The 24,605-nt window shown below is 38.2% G+C and overlaps 1 protein-coding gene across 7 annotated transcripts in view; it reads right to left on the minus strand.

The window, feature by feature from the left end:
• The window catches only part of SYCP2 (synaptonemal complex protein 2), an 82,697-nt gene that overhangs the window by 20,795 nt on the left and 37,297 nt on the right, over positions 1 to 24,605 (minus strand). For 4 of the 7 annotated variants that reach the window (XM_077756296.1, XM_077756297.1, XM_077756293.1 and 1 more), the window contains 12 exons: positions 22,361 to 22,509; positions 21,108 to 21,182; positions 20,527 to 20,673; positions 17,843 to 17,942; positions 16,507 to 16,664; positions 14,723 to 14,792; positions 12,764 to 12,821; positions 12,105 to 12,229; positions 11,523 to 11,962; positions 3,087 to 3,214; positions 2,294 to 2,330; positions 156 to 226 (listed from right to left, as the gene is read on the minus strand). In XM_077756296.1, the coding sequence (XP_077612422.1) occupies positions 156 to 226; positions 2,294 to 2,330; positions 3,087 to 3,214; positions 11,523 to 11,962; positions 12,105 to 12,229; positions 12,764 to 12,821; positions 14,723 to 14,792; positions 16,507 to 16,664; positions 17,843 to 17,942; positions 20,527 to 20,673; positions 21,108 to 21,182; positions 22,361 to 22,509 (1,558 nt within the window). The remainder of the gene's footprint in view (positions 1 to 155; positions 227 to 2,293; positions 2,331 to 3,086; positions 3,215 to 11,522; positions 11,963 to 12,104; positions 12,230 to 12,763; positions 12,822 to 14,722; positions 14,793 to 16,506; positions 16,665 to 17,842; positions 17,943 to 20,526; positions 20,674 to 21,107; positions 21,183 to 22,360; positions 22,510 to 24,605) is intronic. The other 3 variants (XM_077756294.1, XM_077756298.1, XM_077756299.1) reach the window with 3 other exon arrangements.

Consider the following 24,605-nt stretch of genomic DNA (forward strand, 5'->3'; position numbering starts at 1 on the left):
CAGTCAGCACAGAGCCCGACGCGGGGCTCGAACCCACGAACCGCGAGATCATGACCTAAGCGAAAGTCGGACGCTTAACCGACTAAGCCACCCAGGCGCCCCTAAATATTCTTCATATATGAATGAAACTATAAGATCTATGGAAAATTACTTACAGTGGGCATTCGGAAGTAACATTAACAAAAGTAGTCTTCAGTTGTCTGTAACTCTTTTTCTGAACTTTTTCCTAAAGACAGAAGAAGTTTATATACAACCATTCAAACTTGCACATTAGTATAGTTGGCAAACAACACGTGCAATTGTATTTTTCATCTATTTTCTACCTATTTCTACTCATGTTTTCCATCTGCAGCTGTTCCCTTCATGTAAACTGAATAAAAGTATTCAGCATCCATACTGATATAAATTTTGAAGACTTAAGTATTAACTGAGAACATAACTGCAAGTAAATTAGATACAAAATATAAGATCCTTACTTTTAACACTTACTGCCACTGTTGTACCCGGGCTGGGCTAAATGACCTTTACCCTGGTTTCCTAACAAGCGGAGCATCAGTGACTCCAGAATCACAACACAAACACGCTTCTTTTTTTCCAGACTCATTTACTTTAAAGTCTTAAATAGAAGAACTTTGGGAGAGACTAAGGTTCATGGAAAATCACCATTAATATCACTAAATGACTGCCTACTAAAAAGAGATACTCAGAAGTCTAATAAGCTGAAAATAAAATTAAATATTCATTTTAGCTGTTATTATATTCAATTTTATTATGTATTTTGGCTGTTTTATATATAACTATTTCTATTATTCCAGAAAGTTGATCCCTTAATATATTGCCCCTCTGATCGCTTATCTGAGTTATCTTTTCCAATATGATTTTTAACGTTTAGATATAGCTGTTAAATTCAACTACTGCATGCTAGTGTGTGTAGGTAATACAGAAGACACAAAAATAAGCCAAGCTATTAAAAAGAGATACAAAAGTAAGCAGAAGTGTTACACAGGGTACACAAATGATTCTACACAGACACATTCTACTAGAAGACAGCAGAGAGAAAAAAGAACTGCAAGAGTGAGTAAAATATCAAAAAATGGTACAAAGAAATTGGTGTGTAGATTCAGAATTTCTGTCCATTTGGACTCTGCGTCAGGGCACCTTGGAAGTTTTCAAAAAGAAGGTGGACTCTGAAGTAAGACTCGCTAGGTGGAATCAAGCTTTGATGACCAGAAGAGTGTAAGAGCATCCTGAAAGTTCAAAGTTTTTCCTAAAGAGGGCAAGGAAAGAGAATAAACACTTAGGAAAAACACTTCGGGGAATCTCAAGTTATTATGCTTCAACCAAAGGAGACATGTCTAGGGAATAATAATAGGAAATAAAGACAGACTTGGAAAGGGACTGGAGAGCCAGCCTAAGTCTGTGCTCAGTAAGCAACAGGAACCTGAGGAATCTGAGCAGAAGGGCGTGGCTGAAGTGTGTGCCTTAAAAAGAGAAAAAGCCAGTACTGAATAGAACGGTGGACTGGCAAGAGAAATCTTAGAGGCAAAAAAATTACATAAAGGCCACTGCAATAATCCAGGGATTAGAAACTAGAACTGAAACTAGGAAACGGGAGCTACTTAGGCAGCAGAGGGGGATTTAGGAGGAACGTACAGAAGGTGAACCTCAAAACTTGAAATCAAATGGATAGAAAGTAAGAGTGAGGAATAACTCAAAGGCAACTGGTATTTTAAGCCTGCATAAATAATTTTTTTAAACAGAAACACAGACTTAGGAAAGATCTTACTGTCAGAAGAGATGGGATTAGCTAGGGAAAAATAAATGAAAACAAAGATTTATTGAATCAGGTAGCAGAAAGTGAAAATATCACACTCAGACATGTAAAAGAAATATTTTTGGAGCATATAGGTCCCTCAGTCAGTTAAGTGTCCAACTCTTGATTGCAGCTCAGGTCATGATCTCACAGTTTGGTGAGATTGAGCCCTACATCAAGCTCTGCACTGCCAGCACGGAGTCTGCCTGGGATTCTCTCTCTCTCTCTCTCTCTCTCTCTCTCTCTCTGCCCCTTCTCTCTCTCTCTCAAAATAAATAAATAAAAAAAGGAACTTTTTTTTTTGAAAAGCAGAACAGAAAGGATTATTTTGAGTACTTGCCACTAAACTTGTGGTTGTTTAATCAATTTTTCAACATGCTGAAGACATTAATTCCACCCTATTGTGCTTCTACTTTATGTTTACAGTCAAATGTCAGAGTTTGACTATAGATTAGGTGTAGTGAAATAAATGAAACGTACCTTACTGAGCTGTAGGTCAGATTTGTTTGAAAAACTGCTGTAAAAAAGATTTTGTCAAAAATTTAAAAAGCAATGATCGGTAGAGTGTTCTTCATAAAAGCCACGTCATATAAGGTAAAACATTTGGGTCGCTAAGTTTACATTCCATACGTCTTAAATCACTGCAGTGTGACAGGCCTAGTCTCAGACTCCTGCAACCCCCCTCCTAGTCAACAGCACCAGCGCCGTGACTGTGAATCCTAAGCAGAATCGGGCATGCAGCTAGAGGGGACAAGCAATTTGAAATGAATGGTTCTGCCATGAGAGGAACTATTTCATGCCGTGTAAAGAGGCCAGAATTAATTTAAACATAAACATGAATTAACCACCTAAAACCTATAAAGAAACATCTTGTAATAAGACCTAACCTTCAGAAAAAAAATACATATTTATTATATGAAAGCGACTCAGCTCAGCTCATTTCGCTCAGCAACATAAGTAAACATATTTAATCTTACTCATCAGTAGGCTCGATAAATAAAATCCTAAAATGTCTATAGCCTAAAGACTTATTTATGAAAATGTATGCTATATCAATATGGTATTTTGATACTTTATAAAATATAATCACATACTACAGTGCTTAATTTCAAATTTAGTTCCCTTCCAGTATAATTTAAACACCTATTATTTACAAAAGTAAGTAACTAGGTGTTTCTACTATTTGAACATGTTCAAAACTAACCTTAAAACTGTGAAATAATTTAGTTGTATCTGTCAGAAAAATATTTATGTCTAAAATTTAAGTATATACCTGTCAGTCAAAGACTCCTTGAATTTTCTTGTAGACTTTATGTCATCCTTTGGTTTGTATCTCTTATTGAGTTGGTTTATCAAGGATTCTGCTGCATCAGTAAACCCTTTCTCTTTGGACTTTTCGCTCTGAAATAATGTGTAAGTTACTTTGAGACTCTATCAGTTAACTTTCAAAGGAAAATAAAGGCTGAAAGGAACATTTCAGAAAAATATGGTTTTATATATAACTACAAAGAGAAATAAAGGGGGTTAGAAATTATTTAGAAGTTTGGGCTTTGTTAGGCATTAAATAACACAGGGTAAGAACATGCAGAACCATGCCAAGTGCTCTGTAGAGATCAAAATAAAAGTTTCTATCCATGGAAAAGTAAATTGTATTAAAAACTGAAGGAAATTAAAAGCTGGTTCTTTGAAGAGATCAATAAAATTGATACATCTCTAGCCAGGTTAGCTAAGGAAAAAAAGAGAGAGAAAAGACTGAAGTTGCTACTATAGAAATGAAATAGGTGCTGTCACTCTTAGATATTGAAAGGCTAAGAAAAGGATATTATGAACCAGGCCCACAAATTTGATATCTAAACCAAACGAACCAATTTCTTGAAAGACAAAATCTACCAGAATTCACACAAGGAGAAACAGATCATCTGAATAGGCCTCTCTCTATTAAAGAATTGAATGAATAATTATTACCTTCTAAAACAGAAAGCACCAGGCCCAGAGCGGTTCAATAGTGAGTTCTATCAAATACTTAGGGAAGAATTATATCAAGTTTCCACAATCATCCAGAAGACAGAAGCAGAGGGAATACTTCTTAACTCATTCTGTGACACTAGTATCATCTTAACACCAAAATTAAAGATGTTATAAGAAAGGAAAATTACAGACCAGTATCTCTCATGAACATGGATGCAAAATCATCAACAAAATATTAGCAAATTATATCCAATAATGTATAGAAAGAATTATATGCCAAAACCAAGTCGTATTTATTCAAGGTATGTAAATTATACCTTGTCAACATTTGAAAATCAACTAATGTAATCCATCATGCCAACAGGCCAAAGAAAAAATCATACAATCCTACATCAATAGATATATAAAAAGCATGTGACAAAATCCAATACTGACCCATTCATGTTAGCAATTCTCAGGAAACTGGGAATTGAGGGGAATGTCTTCAGCTTGATAAAGAACATCTTCCAAAAACCAAAATTACACCTAACATCACACTTAAGGGAGAGAAACTACATGCTTCCCCACTAATATCAGAAACAAGGGAAAGACACCTGCTCTCACCACTCCTATTCAACATCACACTGGAAGTCCTACCAATGCAGAAAAAGAAATAAATGGTATACAAAATGGAAAGAAAGAAATAAAATGTTGTTCACAGATGACATCATTGTGTAGGAAAAAAATCCCAAAAATTAACGAAAATACTCATGGAACTAAAATGCAACTGTGATAGCACTGCTGAAGGATACCAGGTTAATATACAAACGTTGATTGGTTTCTTGCAAACTAGCAATGAACAGCTAGAATTTGAAATTACATTCCATTTACATTAGTATTCCCCAAAAAGAAACACTCAGGTATAAATCTAACAAAACATGTATAAGATCTATATGAAGAAAGCTGTATGACTAATGAAGAAAATCAAAGACTCTAAATAAATGGAGAGAAATTCCAGGTTCATGGATAGGAAAGTTAATATTGTCAAGATGTCAGTTCTTTCCCACCTGATCTACAGATTTGATGTAATCCCAACAAAAAGCCCAGCAAGTTATTTTGTGGGTATCAACAAAGTAATTCTACAATGTACATTGAGAAGCAAGAGACCCAGAACAGCCAATATAATGTTGAAGAACAAAGCTGTAAGACTGACACTACCGTATTTTAAGACCATCTAAAAAGACACAACAATCACTATAGGGTGGTATTGGTGAAAGAACAAATAGAGTAATAAAACAAAATAGAGAGCACACAGAGAGCCCAGAAATAAGCCCTCATAGTCATCTGACCTTTGACAAAGGAGCCAAGGCAATGCAATGGAGAAGGACAGTCTTTTCAGCAGATAGGGTTGGAATAACTGGATATCCACATGTCCCCTCGGCCCCCCAAAAAATGAATCTAGATAGACCTTACACCCTTCACAAAAATTAACTCAAAAGGGACCATAGAAGCACCTACATGGCTCAGTTGGTTAAGCGTCTGACTCTTGATTTCAGTTCATCATCTCACAGACGTGAGATTGAAACCCACATTGGGCTCCACTCTGAGCGTGGTGTCTGCTTGGAATTCTCTCTCTCTCTCTCAAAATAAATAAACATTAAAAAAAGAGGAGGGGACCATAAACTTAAAGTAAAATGCAAACTATGAAACTTTTAGAAGGTAACACAGGAGAAAATATAGGTGACCTTGGGTTTGGCAATGCCTTTTTATCTGTAACACCAAAAGCACAATCCATGAAGCACAAAATTAATTGGTAGGTAGAACTTCACTAAAATTAAAAGCTTCTACTAAGTGAAAGACACTGTTTTGAAAATGGAAAGATAAGCCATAAATAGAAAGAAAATATCTATAAAACACGTATCTGATAAAGGACTTGTACGGACAAACCACAACACACTGTATTAAATAATACATCATACATTAAAATGAATCCAGTGAACTTGGTTTCCCAGCGCATATAAAGCTATGCTTACACTATACTGTAGTCTATTAAATCTATAATACCGTTATGTCTTAAAAAGACAAAGTACATACCTTAATTAAAAAATACTTTAATGCTAAAAAATGCTAATCATAAGAGACTTCAGCAAAGGGTAATCTCTTTGCTGCAGAGGGTCTTGCCTCTTCACTGATGGCTGCTGACTGAACAGGGTGGTGGTTGTTGAAGGCTAGCGTGGCCGCGGCAATTTCTTAACATAAGAAAAGTGAGTTGGCTGCATTGACCGACTCTCCCTTTCATGAGTGATTTCTGTGTAGCATGCAATGCTGTTTGATAGTATTTTACTCACGGGAGAACTTCAAAAGCTGAAGTCCATCTTCTCAAATGCTGCCTATGCTTTTATCAACTAAGCTTATGTAATATTCTAAATTCTCTGAGGTCAAACTTCCCAGAATCTCCACCAGGAGTAGATTCCATCTCAAGAAACCACCTTCTTTGCTCCTGCACAAGAACGTCTCATCCATTCAAGTTTGATCATGAGATCGCAGCCGTTCAGTCCGTCTTCAGGCTCCAGTCTAATTCCAGTTTCCTGCTGCTCCCACCACACCTGCAGGGTCTTCAGTGCTCCCTCCACTGAAGCGCTGCATCCCTCAGGGTCATCCACGTAGGGTGGAATCAACCTTTCCAAACTCCTGTTAGTGTTGAGAGTCTGATCTCTTTCCATGAATCATAAATGTTCTTAATGGTATCTAGAACGGTGAATCCTTTCCAGGGGGTTTCAATTTAGTTCACTCAGATCCATCAGAGGAATCCCTATCTACGGCAGCTGTAGCCTTATGAAACGTATTTCTTAAATAGTAAGACTTGAAAGTAGAAATTACCCTTTGATCCGTGAGCTGCAGAACGGATGTTATGTTAGCAGGCATGAAAACATTAATTTTGTTGTGTATCTCCCTCAAAGCTCTTGAGAGACCAGATACAATGTCAGTGAGAAGTAATATTTTATTTTTTAAATGTTTGTTGAGAGAGAGAAACGGGGAGGGGCAGAGAGAGAGGGAGACGGAGAATCCCAAGCAGGCTCTGCAGCTGTCAGCACAGAGGCCAATGAGGGGCTCGAACTCACAAATGGTGAGATTGCAACCTGAGCCCAAACCAAGAGTCAGACGTTCAACCGACTGAGCCACAAAGGTGCCCTGAGAAGTAATATTTTAAAAGGAATCATTTTTTTTCTGAGCAGGTCTCAACAGCAGGCTTACACTATTCAGTAAACAGTGCTGTAAACAGACACGCTGTCACCCAGGCTGTGCTGGTCCATTTATAAAGCACAGGAAGGGGCGCCTGGGGGGCTCAGTTGGTTGAGTGTCTGACTTCGGCTCAGGTCATGATCTCGCGGTTCAGGAGTTCGAGCCCCGCATCGGGTTCTGTGCTGACAGCTCAGAGCCAGGAGCCTGTTTCGGATTCTGTGTCTCCCTCTCTCTCTCTCTGCCCCTCCCCCGCTCATGCTCTCGGTCTCAAAAATAAACTATATAAAAAAAATTTTAAGCACAGGCAGAATACATTTAGCCTAATTCTTAAGGGTCCTAGGAGTTTTACATCAAATGAGCTCTGACTTCAACTTCAGATCACCAGCTGCATTAGCTCCTAGCAAAATGGTCAGCCTGTCCTTTGAAGCTCTGATGACAGACAATGACTTGTCTCTAGCTGTGCAAGTCCTAAATGCATCTTCCCATGTAAGGCTATTTCGTCTACACTGAAAATATGTTGTTTAGTGTAGCCACCTTCATTACTTATTTCATTTTAGCCAGATCTTCCGGAGAACTTGCTGCTTCACCTTGCACTTGTATGTTAGAGACAGCTTCTTCCCTTAACCTTCATGAACCAACCTCTGCTAGCTTCAAACTTGTCTTCTGCAGCTTCTTTACCTCTCTCAGCCTTCATAAAATTGAAGAGAGTTAGGGCCTTGCTCTTAATTAGGCTTTGGCTTAGGAGAATTCTGTGGCTGGTTTGAGCTTCTATCCAGGCCACTAAAACCTTTTCCATGTCAGCAATAAAACAGTTTCACAAGAGGCTGAGCTTTTTGCTTATCTCTGCTTCCTGTGTGCTTTCCTCATTAAGCTTAATCATTTTTAACTTTCAACTTCAAGTGACAGACGTTTGTCTCTTCCTTTCACATGAACACTTAAGGGGCCACTGTAGGGTTATTAACTGGCCTAATTTCAATATTGCTGTGTCTCGGGCAACAGGGAGGCCTGAGGGGAGGGAGAGATGAGGGACTGGCCAGTCAGGGGAGCGGTCAGACATACACATTTGTCATGTTTGCCATCTTATCTGGGTGTGGTTGGGCTGTGGCACCTCAAAACAATTACAACTGTAACATCAAAAGACACTGATCACCGATCACCATAACTAATACAATAGTGAAAAACTTTGAAATATGAAAATGACCAAAATGTGACAGAGATGAAAGTGCACAAATGCTGTTGGAAAAATAGCACCAACACACTTGCTCCGTACAGGGTTGCCACAAACCTTCGATTTGTGAAAAATGCAGTATCTACAAAGTGCACTAAAGCCTGGCATGCCTGTATCTAAATTATACAAACAACTGTTAATATTCAACGGTAACAAAGAACCCAATTAAATAACGAGCAAAAGATCTGAATAGACAATGCACCAAAGAAGAGGGTAAATAAAAATACAGAAAGAGTCTCAAGATTACTGGTCATGAGAGAACTGCAAATTAAAACAAGATACCACTAAGCACATATAACAATAGCTAAAATCCAAAACACTGACAACACCCAATCTTGGCAAAGATGTAGACCAATAGGAACTCTCTCATCTATTGCTCAGAAGGCAAAAATGGTACAGCCACTTCTTCCACTTTTGGAAGACATGCAGTTTCTTACAAAACTAAACATACTCTAACCATACGATCTAGCCATCATGATCCTTGGTATTTTCCCAAATGAGTTGGAAGCTTACGTCCACATAAAACATGCACATGAATGTTTACAGGAGCTTTATTCATAACCATCAAACCACAGAAGCAACCAAGATGTCCTTTACCGGGTGAACAGATAAATCTTGGTACAGCATGTAATGGAGTATTATTCAGCAGTAAGAAGAAATGAGCTGTCAGGCCATGAAAAGACATGGAGAAACGTCATGGCATATTGCTAAGTGAAAGAAACCAGCTGAAAAGACTACATACTATATGGTTCCAATTCTATGATATTCTAAAAAAGGCAAAACTACTATAGAGACAGTGAAAAGATCAGTGATCAACAGGAGTTTTAGGAGGAAGGCAGACGGGAATTTTAGGGCAGGAAAACTATTATGTATGATAATGTAATGGTAGGTCCATGTTGCTCTACGTCTGTCAAAACATAACGAACATACAACACAATGAATGAACTGTAACCTAAACTACAGGCTTTAGTTAATAATAATGTAATGATATTGGTGCATAATGTGTAACCCATGTACCCGCTGATGTAAGACATAATGACAGGAGAAACTGGGGTGTGGGTGAAGGGGTATATGGGAACTCTGTATACTTATACACCTGAAGCTTCTCTAAAAAAACAATCCCATTATTTTAGGGGCCCCTGGCTGGCTCAGTTGGTAGAACGTGCAACTCTCCATCTTGCAGTTTTGAGTTCAAGCCCCACGTTGGGTGCAGCGATTACTTAAAAAAAAAAAAAAAAAAGTGAAAAATAATATGACTTCCAAAATAGAAGGACTACAAAGAATTATCTTCTACATAATTTTAGGCCATTTGGTTAAAAGAAAACTCCCTCTAATAAAGACATGAGTTCTCTTAACTTTAGTTTTACCTTTCTCTGAGAATCAGGCGTATGTTGTTGTTGTTTTTTAATTATGATAAAATACAACATAAACATAAATGTAAAATTCACTGTTTTAACCATTTTTAAGTTTATGGGTTTATTTTGTTTTGTTTTTTTAAGTTTATTGGGGGGGGGGTGGACAGAAAGAGAGGGAGAGAGAGAATCCCAAACAGGCTCTGCACTGTCAGCGTGGAGCCTGACACAGGGCTCCATCTCACCAGCCGTGAGATCATGACCTGATTCAAAATCAAGAGTCAAATGCTTAACTGACTGAGCCCCCCAGGCGCCCCTAAGCTTCTGTTTTCATATGTAATATAAAGACAGTCTTACTATCTCTTCTTGAGATGACTTTACTTGGCTTAAAAACATATCAAAAAGGAACTTCCCATAAAATAGTGAGTGTATGATTTAAGAACTTCCAGCATAATTAGAGCCAGCTTGGGAAATCTGTACCACTGTGCTACGGAGCTTCTATTTCTCTAGGCTACTCCAGTGAAAGGGAGCAGTCAGACGCCTACCTTAGAAGAGAGTCACCCATGCACGCGGGTGGCAGAAAGTCCTGTGTAGTAACACACGGAAAGACTGAAGAGAACTTCTGAAGACAGGAAATTAAATTTTTAAAAAATCAGAGCACAGCTTAGAAGAGATGATCAGTTTCCATGCTCCCAGGAGAAAATGAATGATTAGCTCAAGGAAATTCTGTGGAATAATTCTAAATTCCAAAGAAATCAGTTTAAAGTAAGAACTCCGCACTCAGACAAAAAGCACCTACTTTCCCCAGGTCTGAAGGAACTGAACAGCAGTTAAGACTGGAAAGAAGAGCAGCTGCTCAAAAAGATGAAAGCCCCAAAAGGATTTGATCAAAGAAGAAAGTAGCCAAATTAGGCAAAGTGAAATACAGATTAAAGACAAAATCAAAAGGCTGGTTGAGACAAATGAAATAATGTCTAATTATAAAAGAACAATCACAAATTATCTATTAAGTATCTCATTTGCATACTGAGATGCTCTAACGCATGAACATTTTACATCAACTCTAGAAACTTGGCTACCAGGTATTAATACCAGTCTGGATGATAAATGACCACAGAAGCCTATAAAACCTGGATCCTCTGAGGAGCAGTGAAAAACAGACTGTATTACTGGCAGTGGAAATGCATTCTAATTACAGTTTTCTTAACCTGCATCTTGATAGCAATGACAAGAAAAAGATTTATGGTAACTGCTACAAGAGTAAACTTCCAGCCTAGATTATGGTACAGCTCCAACTGTCCTGGAGACGGCCTGCGGGTGGTTCCTCTGCAGGAGAAGGTAAAGATTCCAAAGGGAGGGAGCCGCAGCACAGAAGATGGACTCCTGCACTCCCTCCACCCACATCTTCTCTTGAAAAGTCTGGCCACACCTTAATGCACTGCTTCAAGAAGTGTGTCAGACGCTCCTATGCGCAAAACTGCTAGGCCATGCAGGATAAACACGAACAAAACACAGTCTTTACGCTCTACCAGGTTAAGGCTGGAGGAAATAAAACGCACAAAACAACCTCTTACTAAAAGAAAGACAAGCACCGTAAGAGAGGAACAGACAGTCGGAGACACACATGCTCAGAGCACCTGCGGGGCGGCGCGAAGGAAAGCCGGCGGGAGGAGACGGGAGCTGCAGGCTGCATTCACGCTACACCTGTTTACACACCTGCCCCGCGCCCGCAGGCACACTGTGGGGCGGGGGGCGCTAGGAGGAGGGGAGGGGGCTTAGGAGGTGCTCACTCTCAGACTCTCAGCCTGGAGACCTGGATTAAGGAACAAGGCCTCACAAACATTAAATGTGCAGCAATCCATCAAGCTTCTTTCACTGTCTTATGTTGTTATGTAGGCATATTATAAGTATTTAGAAACCAAACACACTGAAAGCTCACCATTTTTTTTTGTTCCAGGTCCCCGGAATTAAGTTCAGACGTTAATCTTTTTCCTGATTTTCTATGACTTTTCACATTTTTTCTAGGAGAAGAGCTTTTATCACAAATAGCAGTATTCACATCTTTTGACAATATGTACTTCTTCCTATAGATCAGAGATTCTTCAACCGTCTTATTTAGGAGAACTGATTTAAAAGTAGTTTCAGATTCAATACGCCAATCACTTTGCTTGGTATTTTCAGTATTTTTCTGCTCTGAAAGTTTAGGATGATTTAGTTGTTGCTGATTGTCCCTTTCGCAAACTCCTACTTCCATTTTATCTACTTCGTTAGGGTGCATTGTTTTTTTCTTATATTGTACCTTTTCTGTTTCTTCACAATTATCATCAGATATTGAAGAGGATGATTTTTGTTTAGTAAGTTTTTTGTTGATAATAATATCTAATGGAAAAATAAAAAAATTCATCCTTATTAATAAACTGGTAATACAAAAATTTGTTAGAATCAAAGATATTTATTGGACATTTCAAGAAATGAGTATATCCCCGAGCTACTATTATATACAGAGAAAACGATGTTTCACCTTGATTGAAGGTGTCTCCTGATGAACTTTTGTTATTACATAGATTGATATTTGTTACAGGTGTCCAACATGACCATTTGGAGTTCATTTTATTCCCAGAGATGTTGTCCAAAACACCAGATAACCTGGAAAATAAAATAACTTGCTTAACGTATCACAAAACATTAGTTCATGACTCTAACCTGAGACCTTGATTTTTTTTTAATTTAGTCAGTGTTTATTGATAGCAATTTGTTAATAATGAAGTATGAAAATATTTTGCTAAGTCATGATGAAAGTTAAAATTTACTATATAATTGATGAGATTAAAAACTATTATTAAAAAAGTTCTATTATTGTTACTATTTGATATCTACCTAAATATATCTCTTGATGTTCTACTGTCCATTTAAACAGGTTAAATTTCTGCACATTCATACTTTATTATTTTAAAAATCCTATTCATCTTAAGTCTCTCAATTTGAAAAAGAGGGATGTTGGCTGCTATGAAAAAAACAGACTATTCCCCATTATGTAATCAGAGTAATACATGTGATGATCGGTGCTATAGCCAATGCTACCTTCTCAGAATATATAGGACTTTTCTTTTAAATGTATTACATTCACCTAAAACAACGTTAATACACGCTAACTTATTTGATGATTTTTTTCATACTTACACAGATTTATCTATTTTTCCCAGTGTCTGTGAATCAGGTACAGTATCGTGCAGTTCACCTAAATAAAACCAAAATTATGGCATTTTCAGTTTTGTATGCAGCTGGCAGGGTAAAATGGGAGTCGGTATACAATTTGATCAAGGGTCACATATTAGGAAGGAGAGGCTCATATTCTTGGAAATAGAGACTGTAGGATATTTTCCTGTAGCCTCTAAGTTCCTTAATGCATAAAGCCAAATGCTTTCATTGTAAATCTTTCTTTTTCAGTGAATGGGCTAACCAAGAAGTTAAAGAGGAAATTAAAAAGTACATGGAAGCCAACGAAAATGATAACACGACGGCCCCAAACCTCCAGGACGCAGTAAAGGTGGTCACGAGAGGGAAGCATACAGCAATCCAGGCCTTTCTAAAGAAGAGAGAAAAGTCTCAGATGCACAACCTAACCTTACACCTCAAAGAGCTGGAAAGAGAACAGCAAATAAAACCCCAAAACCAGCAGAAGACAGAAAATAATAAAGATTAGAGCAGAAATCAATGCTATCGAAACCACAAAAACAGGAGAGCAGATCACTGAAACAGAAGCTGGCTCTTTGAAAGAATTAACAAAATTGGTAAACCACTAGCTAGTTTGATCAGAAAGAAAAAGGAAAGGACCCAAATAATTAAAATCAAGAATGAAAGAGGAAAGATCAAACCAACACAGCAGAAATAAAAATAATAAGATAATATTATGAGCAATTATATGCCACGAAAATGGGCAATCTGGAAGAAAGGGACAAATTCCTAGAAACACATAACTACCAAAACTGAATCAGGAAGAAATAGAAAATTTGAACAGACCCATAACCAGTAAAGAAATTGAATTAGTAATCAAAAATTTCCCCTGATAACATATCAGATAAAGCGTTAGTATCCAAAATCTATAAAGAACTTATCAAACACAGCACCCAAAACCAAATAATTCAGTGAAGAAATGAGCTAACGACATGCACAGACACTTCTCCAAAGAAGACATCCAGATGGCCAACAGATACATGGAACGATGCTCTAACATCACTCATCATCAGGGACATACAAATCAAAACCACAATGAGATACCGCCTCACACCCGTCAGAATGGCTAACTTCAATAACTCAGGCAACAACAGATGCTGGCAAGGATCTCTTCTGCACTGCTGCTGGGAATGCAAACTGGTGCAGCCACTCTGGAAAAGAATATGGAGGTTCCTCAAAAAGTTAAAAACAGAACTACCCTATGACCCAGCAACTGCCCTACTAGGTATTTATTCAAGGGATACAGGTGTGTGGTTTCAAAGGGGCACATGCACCCCAATGTTTACAGCAGCGCCATCAACAATAGCCAAAGTATGGAAAGAGCCCAAATGTCCATCAACGGATGAACAGATAAAGAAGATGTGGTATATACTGTACACACACACACACACACACACACACACACATACACAACACACACTGGAGTATTATTCGGCAATCAAAAAGAATTAAGTCTTAGCATTTACAACTATGTGGATGGAACCGGAGGGTATCATGCTAAGCGAAATTAGTCAGAGAAAGACAAATCATCATATGACTTCACTCATATGAGGACTTTAAGATACAAAACAGATGAGCATAAGGGAAGGGAAGCAAAAATAACATAAAAACAGGGAGGGGACAAAACATAAGAGACTCTTAAATGTGGAGAACAGAGGGTTACTGGAGGGGTGGTGGGATGGGGGATGGGCTAATTGGGTGAGGAGCATTAAGGAATCTACTCCTGAAATCATTGTTGCACTATATGCTAACTAACCTGGATGTAAATTTTAAAAATTCATAAAAATTTAAAAAAGCAAATCTTTCTTTTTCAAATCAATGAAAGCTAGTGGAATTAAAGATAAATATGAAGAGAAATATACATATTTTTTAAAAGAGAAAGTGAAATTAAAAATAAGTACTCACTAAAATTTTGGTTTGGGAATTCAGTGTCCTTATTTTCTGTCTTCTCTACAACTTTAGCAGCTTTGACATGCTATAAAACATAGGGGACATGTTAATGTAAATTTAAACAAAGTATTGTATGAAAACAACCCTTAAAAGTCAGTGTTAATGTTGAAAACCTTTAAAACAAATTTGCCTTGCTATTAAAATTTGGATAGTATTTCTACTGTTTTATAAAGATGATGCCCATCTCAGAATATTGCTCATCCTAAAACACAAGAAAACCATTTTCATTGCAGACAAGGCAGAAGATGTACACATTTACTGACCTCATCCACGGCTAGCACAGTAATTCAGTTTCCATCTATAACGGACAATTTCTAGAATCGCCACGGCACATCTACCACTGCTGATGTCACGGCCTGTGCCTATTCTGTCTTCTCACTAACATGCCTAAAAGATTTGGAAGTTACAGAATCTTAAAGGATTCAGTACAGTTGTGGCCATTGGGCAGATAACTTCTTGCCTACGCCAAGCTTCCCTCTTTCCATAGCCACAGATACACATGTAGTCAGATCAAATAAAAACCCGCCATCACTATCAGAAAAACATACCCTACAGGCTAGGACACTGCCTCGCCCTTCCTGTCTCCCCTACCGACTGAATCTAGCCAGTGGGCCTCTAAGCCGGGAGAGGAGCAGTGTGAAAATGTGCCCGTACGTTTTGGGTGTCACGGTGACTGAAGGGCTCTCCTGACAAGAACAAGAAAGCACAGGCCTGGACCCCTCAGGACCAGGCCACACCACGGAACAGCGCTCTGATTAAGGAACACTGACCTTGAAAATTTGAACAATTGCTTTTGACTGTTTTCTTAGTATCTTCAACCCTTGGACCATTTATCATTCTGCCACATACCATTTCATTTTTTTAAAACCACCACTATTTTTTACTACAATACCAAGGCTACTAAGCTTTGCTGGAGAAAATTACACATGTTTCTGAACTAATACATATGATAAAATTCAGTCTTAAATTTAAAAGGCCTTCAACCTTGCCTAACACCTTTACTCACTCTTTGCTCTCTCCATTATCTCTTAGTAACTATTCCAAATCTCTACACGTCTCTGAGCCCTCTCCGGAAAGATATCACCAACAGAAATTCACCATGCTCACCTCACACTTCAGAGAAAACAGAAGCTATTAGGTGTTCCACATCTACAAACTTATCTGTATCTCTGGTTACCTCCTACATCTCCCAAGAAATAACTTTCTCTTAAATATTCTCTTCTCTATTCTTCTTAAAGAGCATCCCCTGATCTCCACCCTCCCCTCCAGCTCTGGGGTTAAGCACCTGCCCCTCCACTAGGTTCCTACTGCTTCTTTTATGTACAGTCTGAGAACATTTATACACTACTATAATTATCTTATTAATTTGTCTAATTTCCATACTAGACTTTGAGATACTTAAGAACAGAGTCCACCTGTGGTTTACATTTCTAGCAGACACTAAGTTGTATAATAAACTAAACAATGATGGCGAGGCCACTTCTCCTACTAAATACATAAATCAGTTATATTGAGTGAATATTCCTAAATTTTACTGGTAGCACAACAAATAAAAGCCAGAAGGACTGACTTTCAAGAACAGTAAGTCATATATACATATGCATATATGTATATATACACACATACAGTAATACTTGAAACATAGTGAGATACTACTTGCAAAAGAAATTAGCTCAATATGTATTTCTACAATAACTTGATAAAATTAATTTTCTTTAATGTGTTCAAAGTAAAATTACTTTGTCTGTATTGTCTCCACTCTTTCTTCCTTCAGACGGTCTGGAGGGATGGGATTTAGCATTGTCCACCCTACTTTTGGATGTTTTAGGAATATCAGGTTTTTCTGCAGAACTCATCACGTGCAGCGGTGGTTTAATTCTTCCTCTTCGTGGTGTTGCTAAAAAGAAAGACAAAGGACTGCTATATTTGTAGGGTCTTAAACATCACATATTGCAGGGTGCCTGCGTGGCACAGTCAAACATCTGACTCTTGGTCTCAGCTTAGCTCATGATCTCACAGTTCGTGAGTTTGAACCCCATATCGGGCTCTATACTGATAGTGCAGAGCCTGCTTGGGATTCTTTCTCTCCTTCTCTCTGCCCCTACCCTGCTTGTGCTCTCTCTCAAAATAAATTTTAAAAATTATATGTTGCTATTACTGAGGCACTTTCTAGATGAGGAATGCAAAAAAGGGTGGTGCTAGGATGGGTCCCCGATTTCTGGTTTCGATGAATAAGTGGATATCGATGCCATTTAGCAAGGTAAAAAATTGACGAAAAACTAGCAGGAGGATAGAAAGATCAATTTATTTGGCACCTGTTAAATTTGAGGAGTTGTTGGACATCAGACAATTGCCCACTAGGCAACTGGATTTTGGGAATGGAAAGTCATTATTAAATTGTCATAAAGACTAATAAATAAGACTATTTTATAGCAGCTACTACATAACATTATTTTTTAAATTTTTATTTAGCTCTTAGCATGTACCAGGCACTAAGTGTTTCACAGTGTTCCTCATTGAATGAATAATTTTTACCTTGTCTTCTAAACAACTTGATGGGGTAGACACTTCAGTTCCACTTTCTAAAAAGACAACTGGTTCTAAGCTTAGCAGGAGGACAGGCTGTACAAAGCACACACATGCGAGCGGGAAACAAGCCCACGCGGCCTGACGGACACAGGGGTTTTAGCTGCTGTGCTACGGCTGGTGCCCCTTACGTTACAGGAAGTTATGAACGCCGGGTATTAATATTTTGAATAATGTTTATATGTTAATACCCATTATACCTTTCTTAGGAACTTGAAATCTCTTGACAATTATGTGTAAATTAAATCCCCAGAATATCTTTGAATTAAAAATGCCTGCTTTGAAGATATAATGTCTGCAGCTCAAGAGTTCGGGCCCCATATCAGGCTTGCTGCTGTCAGTCACCCCGTCAGTGCAAAGCTCACTTCAGTTCCCCTCTCTGCCCCTCCCCTGCTTGCGCTCTTTCAAAAATAAAATAAACACATATAAAAAAAATATACACATACACACTCATGTATGTTAGAAGTCTTTCAAGAGTATAAAACTTACATGTGTTGATTAAAAGTACTGGACTTCTCACAGTGTATCTATCCGTCCCAGGAACAATCATTGATGCTTCAGACATTTTTCTTTTGCTAGGAGTAGTTCTCTGAAACCATGAGAAGCAGCCACAGTAAACACACATTCTCTTTGGAATGAAATATCCTACAATTTTATTCATAACATTCACCTTGACTACACCCAAAAGACATATGGTATTTTATAAATGACATCATATCAAGAAATTTCTGTTTTAGGCTGACTTGAAAGGTTCTATCCTAAATATCTGGTATTGAACAGGTAGCCAAAACAAGGAATGTTGTTTTAAACAGTATTTATAGAGGGACACGTGGGGGCCTCAGTTAGTTAAGCATCTGACTCTTGGTTTCTGCTCAGGTCAGGATCTCATGGTTTGTGAGTTTGAGCCCCGCATCAGGCTCCATCCAGGCTGACAGCACGAAGCCTACTTGGGATTCTTTTCCTCTCTATGCCCCTTCCCTGCTCGCATGCTCTCTCTCAAATAATTTTTTTTAAAGTATTTATAGAGTATACAGACATATGGAATACAACCCCTTTATATGCCAGCTAATAATATTTTACTGTAAGCTTGTGTACTTTACAACCAATGGCCTGGTTTCTTATTCTGTTTCCGTGCATGATGTCTGGATACATGTGCGTGAATGCTTTCATAATGTGTAGCATTCTTCAAAACTTTCACACATTTTTAAAAATCGTATTAATAATCTGCGAAGACCACACTGACTTTGGGGTAAAAGCAGCTACAGGAACTCAGAGACTCAGCGGCACAGGAGCCAGTGGCTCCAATAAAGACGCGCATTTTCTAACTTCATTCTAGGATAACAGGGCAGAGGGAGGCAAGCAGACGCAAAGGCTGCAGGCACAGGAATTTCAGGCGGCGTCCTATAAAGGAGCAGACGAGGAAAAACTGCAAAGACGCAGAGAACAGCAGTGTGTGTGTTGTTTTTTAAAGGCACCTGCCCCTGAGCCTAAGAAAAAAACACTGCAGGAATTTTTATAGGTATGTAAATGAGGGGTGGAGGAAAGGTGGAGAGGAGAGGAAAAGGAGGAATTCAAAGGTTAACCAGAAAACAAACTACTAAACCAAGGGATTCTCATGCAAAAAAGGATAGTTCTTAGTGGCACAGCAAAAGGAAGCTGGGAAGTTACTTATTCATATAATTGCTTCACAGTTAACCCTGAAGGAAAACACAGTGGGTATTTAACAACAGTGCACTGTTTTTTTTTGGAGAGATCTTTTCCAGAGTTTATGACTTAATGAGTTTTAGGCGGGCGTCCTAAGAATTTTAAATAAGTACTCAAGGTACAACAGGGATACACAAGGTACAGCAAATGGCAAATAGCTTTTATAATTGAATCCTCTAAGGAAAACTGACATTTTTCATTTAATGAAGGACACAAGACTAACGGGAAAGGACAGAACACCACTGTGCCGGAGTGTACGGGGGAGCCTGTGAGAGTTCCAGTTGCCGAAAGGTGAGAAGTTAGTAAAAATTAAAACAGGAAAAGGTCCATGAAGAGAAATGAAAATTAGTCATCAAGACTTGCAAACATGGGGTGCCTGGGTGGCTCAGTCGGTTAAATTTTGGCTCAGGTCATGATCTCACGGTTTGTGGGTTCGAGCCCCGCATCGGGCTCTGTGCTGACAGCTCAGAGCCTGGAGCCTGTTTCGGATTCTGTGTCTCCTTCTCTCTCTGACCCTCCCCTGCTCATGCTTTCTCTCTCTCAGAAATAAATAAAAAACATTAAAAAAAAAGCTTGAAAACGTAAGGGCACTTTAAATGGGGAAAAGTAAAAAAAGGACACACAGCATGAACGAATGTAGAGGCAAGGATTAGTGTGATATAAAGAAAGAGGCATTAAAGCAACTAACCAAACTTGTAAAGTAGTATTTAGATACTAGAGTAAAATGAGATTGTAGAAGGTGCCAAGTTTAGATGCGGGAAGGTAAACACAGAGATCACAAAGCTTTCTGAGCAGAGGAATGCTACCAGGACATGTCAAGAGTTTACACCAGGCACGCGAAGGAAGCTCCGTAAGGGAGAAGGCACTGACTGCTCAGGAGGCCAGGTCGCGCTTGTCAGCAAATCTACACTTAGAACGTAGGGAGAGAAAGTATCTCTAACGCAGTGACAGAAGTAGGAAGAGAGTTAAATGCTAGCAGAAATCGAAGGAGGACTGGACGATAAGAAAGGCAGGGCTGTCAGCCATGCCAAGGGTCGCAGCGAGGGAAGAAGGCCCAGCACTGGTTCTGTGGAATGTGGCCCAGAGGGGAGTCTCCAGGGAGCAGGAGGAGCAGCAAGAATTCTGTCCTCGTGCGGAGAAAGAGGACACTGCATCACAGATCTGTATTCTGCATAAAGGCCAAAAGCAAATACAAAACAGAGGGATGAATGTAAAAAGTGGTGGTTACTTTCTTACACGTCTCTATTTGGAAGTGGCAAGTGTATCGCATACTCGGTCCTACCCCTCCACATAAACACAACTGCTGAAGCACTAGCTTTTGTTTGCATGTGTGAAAGGCAGGGGAAAATACTTGACATGTTACTGATGAAGACCATTAAGGCAAAACTCTAGATGCCTTTTCTCTAATTATATGTAGCAATGATTTGATCTATGCCATTTTATAAACAGTTATTTGACTCTGTATTTACCTCAAGCTGACTATCCCTTCTATCCCCTTGATTACTGTTTTTGACACCTTTTGGAGGTTTAGCAAATTCCTTTTGGGAGTTAGGTTTTTCTTTCAAACTAACGAGTTCCTCGTCCATGGGTGAGATTTGACTCTCTGGTACCAGAATCTGTTGTAGAAAATGAGGAAAAAGTGTTTCAGACTCTGCAAACCACATGAACTACTCAAAAACCACTGGATGTTCATCCCACACTTGTGTCAATTCCTTGTCTTCCATGTCTGGACTCAGTCCTACAAATCGACCCAATAAAAAAACATCCACGTTTTCAAATGTCAACAGACCTGAAACAGACTTTGTCATTAGAGGCAGGACATATTCTTCTAATTTCTAAAGTCACCAAAATGGTATTAATAACTATCTTTTGTCCTAAAACAAATTATCATTAACAACATATTTTAAAAATCCCATACATCGTATTGGGGGACTATCTATATTGAGACAGTATATTTTTTAGATATTCACCCTCCAACATCATACTGTGCTATCTATCACTTAGCGTTCAGCTTAGCCCAGTGATAAAAATCAGTAAGTCAGACACATACCTGTGATCCGCTTGCATCAAATAGTATATGCACAGATGTTTTGGCAACTGAAATCCCTTGTTTTCTGGTAAATTCCTAAAATTAAATTAATGCAAAGCGATGTCATTTTCTCTTAGTTCCTTCCATTTTAATGCAATTACTTCCTGTTTCCTTTCCCAACTGCCAAGTCATCTCAGATCATTATTTTGCATATGTAAGTACCCTTCTCTGAACAACACAGCGACTCTTCACTAGTCAGTCTTCCGAGCCTGCCATTTTGGTGAGGATCCTTCAAAAACCCAGTCTCTTTTTCTTCACCATAAACCTTTCCCACTGCTATAAAACTGAATGTGTTCCTGACAAAATTCACATATTGAAACCTAATCTCCAGGGTGATGGTAGTAAGAGGTAGGGCCTTTGGGAGGTGAGTGCGTCATCAGAGCAGGGCCCTCATGAATGGGATCAGTGCCCTTATGAGACCCCAAAGAGCTCCTTCACCCCCTTCTTCCATGTGAGGATATAGTGAGAAGATAGCCACTGTGAACCAGGAAGTGGTTATTTTCACCAGAAAATAGGTCTGCTGGCACCTGATCCTGGATTTCCAGCCTCCAGAACTATGAGAAGTCAATGTGTGTCATGTAAGTCACCCAATCTACGGTGCCTCCGTTACCACGTTCCGCACACATTGCAATATGCACCACCCAAGCTTGTCAACAGGGTATCTTTCCCAAACTTCACATGAATTGTCACCTTACTAACTCATAATGTCCTCTACAACTCTAGAAAGCACCTTATCTAAATTACATGCATCAACTTCCAAAGCCATTTCAAACCCTGTCTCCAAAGCCTTTTCTTCAACTCTCTTAATAAGCATTCTCTTTCCTCATCTTCTATACCCCATTTTTCCTATGCCACTTGTTTACTTCTTCTGAGGTACAGTCTGTAATTCTCACAATGTTTACTATCTTAAAAACAGGGTTTTGCCTCAATTCACTTTTTAAATACCCAGCAGGGATTTGTTAAATGTCTTGAGAACTGCAGCTTATTTTGCGATCTGACATTCTAACAGGTGCCTACAGGATCTGGCTAACACTCCGAGGGCGATTCCACAATACAGATTTAAAAACTAAAACCTACATGTCATTTTAAGAATTCTAGAAAAAAAAAAATCAGTGAAACTTACAGCCCCAAGTACCTAAAAGTTTCCAGAATTATGAAAATATTTATTAAAATTTTTTATGAAAGTATGTATTAAAAAGAATTTAAACACTTACCTTGTATTTATTTGCACCAAAAATTTTTTGTGTCACACTAGCGATTTCCAATGATGCGTCAAAATACAAAAGCAATTCTTTCCCTTCTCTTTTACTAAGTCTTATTATATTTTTCAAAATTATGGTCAGTAGCTTCTTTGATTCTCTCACTGCACATAAACAAATCACAGTGATTAGTTTACATTCATTTCTATGATGCCATTCTATAGGTATACTATAAATAAGAAAAATCATGTAGCACGTTGATTAAATTACAATGAATATTAACTTTTGGATTTAACAATATTTAATCAATTCTGGGGCTAACTATGTAAACAAATCAATTTATTTTTCAGAGTTTTCTGATCTATGAATTACAGGCTAAGACAATAACTAATGAGCTAAAGCCATAAATATGTTTTGGACACTCACAAGTTCTTAACAAATATTTCTGTTACGCATCTAAGAAAACTATTTGCTTAATTTAAAAGAGGCAAACAAAGAAAGTAACTTTAGTTCCATAAATAAGTATATTTTAGGCAAAAGCAGCTATTCAAACATGTCTATTAAATCCAGTTGTTACAAATAAGTTGACAGTAAACAACAGTCAAAAAACTTGAGTGTCAGGAAACTAACAAAAAATATAGTCCAATTCCTCATGAACTCGCTGATCCAGTGAAAATACCGTTAGTGCCCGTTTGTAAGAAGGATTTACCTCCCTTCAGAATCACTTGGCATCCAATTAACGTGCCTGTCTTATGGACCAAAGGGCACCAGGGTCAGTGCTCCTGCTGACTGACCAGTCTTGGCACCTGCCCCCAGCGGACACTCTGGGGCAGGAGGAAAACACCCTGATGGAAACGGAGCACACCAGGTAGAAAACTTTGTCTCTACATCAGGAAAAGCTCTACTGGCTACTCCATGGCCTAACCTACAGGGTAACTGTCCCTATTGGCTATAAAATTCTGATTCCGATGCGGCTTACTCAAGCACAATATGGGTTGTTTTTGCAACTATATGGTCGTGAAAACTTCCACAGTAACATCCGTTCATGGGAATAAGAATTTTTAGTTGCTTAAAGACAGTGGTGACTGTTTCTAACTCAAGGAGTGCCGGGGATTTTATTGTGGAAAAAAGGTCATCTGTGTCACCAGGAACAGGTGTTCAGGCTTTAGAGATGAAAGTTTTGGTGACTTTGAAGACAATAATGTTTTGAATTCTGATGATGAATATTAGAAAATTTAGAATCCTGATGTATATTTTTGCTGATTAATGTATCACTCTGAGCTGATGCTTTTCTGCAGCTTGCAGTGCAGTAGTAAATGAAATATTTACTGCACTGCTTACATAACCATGGTATTAGAAATTAGTGTTGATGAATGCTTTGTACCTTTAGGTACAAAGTACCCTCCATATATACTGTAACTATCTATGTAAGAATTAATTGATATATTTTACTGTCAGCTTTGTTGAAATTTCTGGTATTTCCTTCGACTGTGTGGACTCCGTCATAGCTTGCTTTTAATTAGCAATATTGCTGAGATATCAGAAAAGTCATTTTATTGCTTGCTAAAAAATCCAAATATTTATAGATAAACATATTAGGACCTTATGTTATCTACATATTCATATGAGATTCCAATACACTATATATACATGAATACAGTAATATGCTTTCTGCTGCAAAGGCATTAAAAAAATTAAGACCATCTATGGAGACTAAATAAATATAAATTCTTATATAGTGTATATAAAAGGGTCTAAGTGCGTGTACCCTATTGCGCTGCTGCTTCCTCATCTAGTCTGCAAATGTTGAAATTCTTTTTCACTAGAAATACTACTTGATCTCCAAGTTCCACTCATTTTCTTTTCTTTTTTTTTTTTTACTTCCATGAGTGCCATTCATATAAAAATTCAGGTCTTGCCTGCTCCATACAGGTTATGCTAGATTACCACATTATTACAAAGGATATTAAAGGATACAGACGAACAGCCAGGTGGAGAGATAAATAGTGTGGGGTCTGGAAGGGTCTAGAGACAGGAGCTCCTATCCATGTGAAGTTTAGTACCACCCTCCTGGCATGATGATACATTCTTATTCACCAACCAGAAAGCTCCAAAGAAACACTTTTAATCCACATAGAAGAACATAATTTTTTATAAAAATGTCCTTGTAAAATTAGGATGAGTTTTATTTCAGAAAATCTTAAAACTCAACTTAAGTTATGGTATTAAAACAATGAAAATAACTTTTTTTGCCCAATTA

This window comes from Crocuta crocuta, unplaced genomic scaffold (assembly GCF_008692635.1).
Source record: "Crocuta crocuta isolate KB4526 unplaced genomic scaffold, BGI_CrCroc_1.0 scaffold123, whole genome shotgun sequence".
Taxonomy (NCBI): Eukaryota; Metazoa; Chordata; class Mammalia; order Carnivora; family Hyaenidae; genus Crocuta; species Crocuta crocuta.